Raw genomic sequence first — 5,269 nt, 5'->3', positions numbered from 1 at the left:
GTGAGTTACTTCTTGCCTCCACCTAGGCTGCGTGATGCCATGGAGGAGAGAGGATATAGGTTCTCGTCCCTTGACATAGGTTTTCCTCCTTCAACAAAGATGCCAGTTACTCACGTGAAAAAGGTGGCGAGGGGGGAAATGCATGGGAGAGCCACCGGAGCAAGCAGGTCGCGTAGAGCTCGTCGTCCTCCACTGCCGACACCACTCTGCCTCACTGCCTCAGACCTTCTTTGCCTCAGGCAGACGCTGTTCCTCCTCAAACCGCCTTGTCATCTCCTACTCCCGCGTCGCCGACCCCGCCGCTGCTTCGGGGGAGGAGAGGAAAGTTGGTGGTGCGCTAGTGGATCTGACCGCCGCTTCGCCCGGTGTCATTGTCGCTTGGGTCGCCGCCCCTCCGCCCAACACTGTCTCTACTCGACGCCTTGGCTTCCTCTACCCGGTGCCATCGCCGCTTGGGTCGCTGCCATTCCACCTGACACAAGGATTTTGATTAGCCTAGAAGGGTGATTGAGAATGAAACATTGGATCTTTTGGTTACTCATGTGGAGAGTACGGATGCGCTAAGTGGGAGGAGAGGATAAAGGAAGGACACGTTGCGCTCAATGGAGATAGTAGAGAAAGGCAAGCGCATAACATATAATTGCAAATAAAAAACACAAGAAAGAAAAATAAAGGAACGACATTTGAATCGTTCACATGAAAAACTAAGGATCAGACAAAACAGATCGAGTCAAAACCCAGAGGTTAGAGCTCTTCCTAACTTGTCATAAGAGTATATATGATTCAATTCTTTATTCCAAATGGCTAGATTTTTCCCACAAAATAAAATCATCTAAGTTTTCTTTATTTTTCCTACAAATAAAAGGAGGCTTTTAATTTAAAATTTAAGGACTTACACGACAAGGCATCCATGCCCACCCTTTCAACCCAAATGTTGTTTTGCCTCTACTTTTTAGAGTTTACATTTTTGCACTATTTTTTTAAAAGAAACCAGCCATTTGCCCTCACTTTTGACGTCTCTTGGGTGGGTCCCATGGTTTTTAGTAACATAAATACAAACGGAAATAAAAGAAATTTCTAAAATGTTGAATTCCCATACTCCCGTTCCTGGCCCGTCACCACCCAAAAACCCTAGAGGTGGCGGTGGTTCTCTGGTGAGCACGCAACGAAGGCGGTAGTTCCGACGAATGTATGGTGTTGGCAAGCGCGGCGGGCCTCCGGGAGGCGCATCGAGGCTGGTATCCGGCGGGGGCGCATTGAGGTGGTAGCCGCAGGGCTTTCACGTGGCAAGCAACGACTAGGCGCGTGGAGGTTGGCGGCGGTTACTGTGCATCTTGCACCTTGGCACGACGAGGCACAACCAGGCGCCCTGAACTAGGCGATGGCCGCGAGGTGTGCCACGCCATGCCACGGTGAGTGGCGGCCAAGTGAGCCAAGGCAGGTGGCGGCCATGGGGCTCCCAGCATGGCGAGCAGCAGCCATGGGCTTCCCGCGCCACGGTGCTGGCGGCTCAGTGGCAGGCAATCGGAATGGAGGTGTAGGTGCTTTCGCCAAGGGTAAAATTGTCGTTTCATCCTAAAATAACACGGTCAAACCTACCGTCGAAATCTGTCATATGCTTAGAACTTATCGATAGAAATGAAATTCAAAACTTGGGAATAGTTTCGAGGAGAGCCTTTTTCTTTCCAACCAACTGATCTTTCATTCCATCATTCTTTCTTTCCTCTTCGAACTTTGTGCTTGACTGTATTAGTGGAAGAGTGGAAGGGCGGTCAATTGCTTGAATAATGGAAATAGTCTTTTCGTCCCTCTAAGAGAGGGGGGGTGCTAATGGGCGCGTACGCGCCAGCAATTTAGCTGGTGCGCGCGTCAGCCGGGCCCTTCCCGTGCCTTTTTTCGCTATTTTTCTTTTTTTCGTACTTTTTTTTTCTGATTTTGGCTTTCATTTTTTTTCTCCGCATGGCTCCGATTTTTTTTCAATCTTTCACACACGTCTTTACAAATGTAGAATTGAAAGTTTTTAATTTTGACTTGAAAGATTTCAAATCTTGACTTCAAATTTTGTGTTGAAAGTTTTCAAATCTGGGTTGAAAGTTTTCAAATCTTGTGTTAAAAGTTTTCAAATCTAGATCGTAAGTTTTCAAATTTGGGTTGAAAGTTTTCAAAATTTGAGTTCAAACAAATTCAAATTTCGAGATGAAAGTTTTCAAAATTTGACTTCACGTATAAATTTCTTTTCAATATGTTACTTAAAAGAAATCTTAAAAAAAACTAATGGATTAATTATACGTGGAAAGAAAAATCATAAAAAGAAAAAAAATAAACCTAACCAGAAAAAAAACAGAAAAAAACCCTAACTGCTCCGCGTGCGCGCCGACAATGCGTACACGCTAATTAGCTTTCTCGCTAAAAGAGGGAGGGGAGCAGTGAGGATAAACATCAGGTTCATTTTCAAAAAATGGGGAAGAAACGAACCTTAAAAGTAAAAGTAAGAGTAAAATAGCAGTTGCGGTTAAAAGTGAGTGTACGATACAATTATCCCTGTATAATATATTAACAAGAGTAAATTAACCCTCGGTACATGTACTGTCCGCAGGAAGTTCCGCCCGGAACCTTTGAAGCAAAAGCTTCCCCTCACGGTGGCGTGACATGCACCAATCTCGCCCCAAAAGGAGTCTAGTAGTAGCGGAACTGTGGGAGTGGAGTAGCTAAGCCGGCGAGTTGCCCTAGTAGCCGAGTTGGATAGGACAATGGACAAACACTCCTCTCTTCTTCTCCCCTTCCTCACGACCTCACCCATAATCAGTTGTCACTCCACACTGCTACCTGCTACATTGCAGCTAGCTAGCCATGGTGGTCCTCGCCGACTCAGCAGCAAGGAAGCTCCTTCATGGCGCCGTCGGCCGAGCCCGCACCCTCGCCGGCGACGCCGCCGTCGGCATGAGCTTCGGCCTCGACGGCCTGTGGCAGCTCATCGCTGGCCTCTTCGGCGGCCTCATCCACCTGCTTCTCCTCCCGTTCCAGGCGCTCGCCGGGGCCATCGCCCACGTCTTCGAGGCCCTGGGGCATGCCATCCAGTGGCTCCTCGCCGGCGTCGTCGCGGGGCTCGGGAGCTTGGCGCACCTGCTCGTCCTGCCGTTCGAGATGCTGTGGCGCGGGCTCCAGGCGGCCGTCGCCGGCATCGGCCATGGATTCGAGGGCATGTGGCAGGGAATACAAGGGTTCTTCGCCAGCATCGTGGCTGGGCTCGGGAGCGCCGCGCACCTGTTTGTGCTGCCGTTCGAGGCGTTCTGGCGGTGGATCCAGGCGGCCGCCGCCGGCATCAGCCATGGCTTCGACGGCATGTGGCATGGCATACAGGGCTTCTTCGCCGACGCCGTCGCGGCGCTCGTCAGCGTAGCCCACGGGCTCGTCCTGCCGTCCGAGGCGTTATGGCGGTGGCTGCAGACGGCGGCCAGCGGCATCGGCTCTGGCTTCCAAGGATTGTGGCAGAGCATACAAGGCCTCTTCGCCAGCGTCATCGCATCGCTCGCCGGCGCTGCTCACGACCTCGTCCACCCGTTTCAGGCGTTTTGGAAGTGGATCCAGACAGCCGTCGCCGACGCAGGCGCCGGCATCAGCTTCAGTTTCGACGGCTTTTGGCAGTACATCCGGTCCTTCTTCGCCAGCGTCGTGGCCATGCTCGCCGGCGCAGCTCACGAGCTCGTCCAACCACTCGAGGCGTTCTGGAAGTGGCTCAAGACCGCGGCCGCCGACGCCGCCACTGGCATCAGCTTCGGCTTCGACGGCTTTTGGCAGAACACCCGGTCCTTCTTCGCCAGCGTCCTCGCCACGCTCGCTGGCGCAGCTCATGAGCTCGTCCAACCATTCGAGGCGTTCTGGAAGTGGCTCAAGACCGCGGCCGCCGACGCCGCCGCTGACATCAGCTTCAGGCTCGACGGCCTGTGGCCCCTCGTCAAGCGCCTCTACGCCAGCCTCCTCGCCACGCTCGCGGGCGCCGCCCACGAGCTCGCGCCGCGCCTCGAGTCGTTCTGGCGCTGGCTCCGCGCCGCGGCCGGCGCGGCGCTCCCGTACGTGCTGGTGATCGCCGCCGTGCTGTGCGTCGCGGCGCTCGTCTGGCTCTCCTGGCCGTTCTTGCTCCACGCCGCCGTCCAGATCGGGCAGGCGCTTGTCTCCGCCGTGTCAAGCGGCGCGCACTACCTGTTCGTCCCCTTGGGGCAGTGCTGCGTCCCGCTCACCATGATGAGGGCCCCGGGCGCCGCCGGCCTGATGATTTCGCGAGCAGCATTCGAATCACTCCCGGAGCTCTACTTCCAGATACTGCGGTCCGCCGGACGCGTGGTGGCCGCCGCCGTCTTCCGCGCGCCGTCCATCGCGAGGGCATGCGCGGCGCCGGTCGCCGCCCTCTTCGGCGCATCATCATGATCAATACTACCTCTCTGTCGTCAGTAATGTCTGGCACTCTGGCCTCTATTTGTGATACTAGCTGTTAACTATGTGAGCTGTGCTACCGATCAGCGTGTGTGTTGGGTTAATATGGAGTACTGTATTTAATTTCCAGGAATGATATTCCATTACTGTTAACCAGAGTACCTCTCTCTGTTTACAAAATTTAAAACTTATTAAAATATAACATATGAAATTGTTTTTTTTTACAAATATATCAATATAATTTTCATATATTAACTACTGATTTTTATTATAGGAAAAAATACGAATTACCCCCCGAACTATCACGGTCGTTCGAATTACCCTCCTGAATCACAAAACCGGACATTCTTCACTCCCAATTATGCAAACCAGACGAATTACCCCCCTCGACCCAATCCGCGGTGGTTTTGGTCCACGTGGCGTACGCGTGACAGTCCAGTCAGCAATTTATTTATTAGAAAATAGGCGGGCCCCACCTGTCATACACTTTTCCTCTCTCTTCTCTTCTCTCTCTTCTCTCACTCTCTCACGAATCACAGCGGCAGGCGGCAGCGGCGGCGGGGGATGAGGCGGCGAGCGGCAGCGGCGACGAGGAATGAGGCGGCGAGCGGCAGCGGAGGAGGCGAGCGGCGGCGGCGAGGGACGAGGGATGAGGCGGCGAGCGGCGGCGGAGGAGGTGAGCGGCGGCAGAGGAGGCGAGCGACTGCGAGGTGTGGCGGAGGAGGCGAGCGCGGTGGAGGCGAGGCGAGGCAGCAACGGCGGCGGAGGAGGAGGCGAGCAGGCGGCGGCAGCGAGGCAGCCGGCCCGCGCACGAGCGCCCGCTCCTCGCTGCGCCCGT

General features: G+C 54.1%; 1 protein-coding gene across 1 annotated transcript; it reads left to right on the top strand.

The window, feature by feature from the left end:
* Nucleotides 1–2,558: 2,558 nt before the first annotated feature.
* LOC127768959 (uncharacterized) lies at nt 2,559–4,584 on the top strand. The gene has a single exon (XM_052294633.1). The coding sequence runs from the start codon at nt 2,851–2,853 to the stop codon at nt 4,423–4,425; it is 1,575 nt and encodes a 524-aa protein (XP_052150593.1). The 5' UTR covers nt 2,559–2,850; the 3' UTR covers nt 4,426–4,584.
* Nucleotides 4,585–5,269: the final 685 nt, after the last annotated feature.

This window comes from Oryza glaberrima, chromosome 1 (assembly GCF_000147395.1).
Source record: "Oryza glaberrima chromosome 1, OglaRS2, whole genome shotgun sequence".
NCBI classification, from domain to species: domain Eukaryota; kingdom Viridiplantae; phylum Streptophyta; class Magnoliopsida; order Poales; family Poaceae; genus Oryza; species Oryza glaberrima.
This window is presented reverse-complemented; position numbering and strand designations above follow the sequence as displayed.

Bases quoted from the DNA above. Each gene is read 5' to 3' on its own strand.
- LOC127768959 (XM_052294633.1), top strand. From the start codon at position 2,851: ATGGTGGTCCTCGCCGACTCAGCAGCAAGGAAGCTCCTTCATGGCGCC.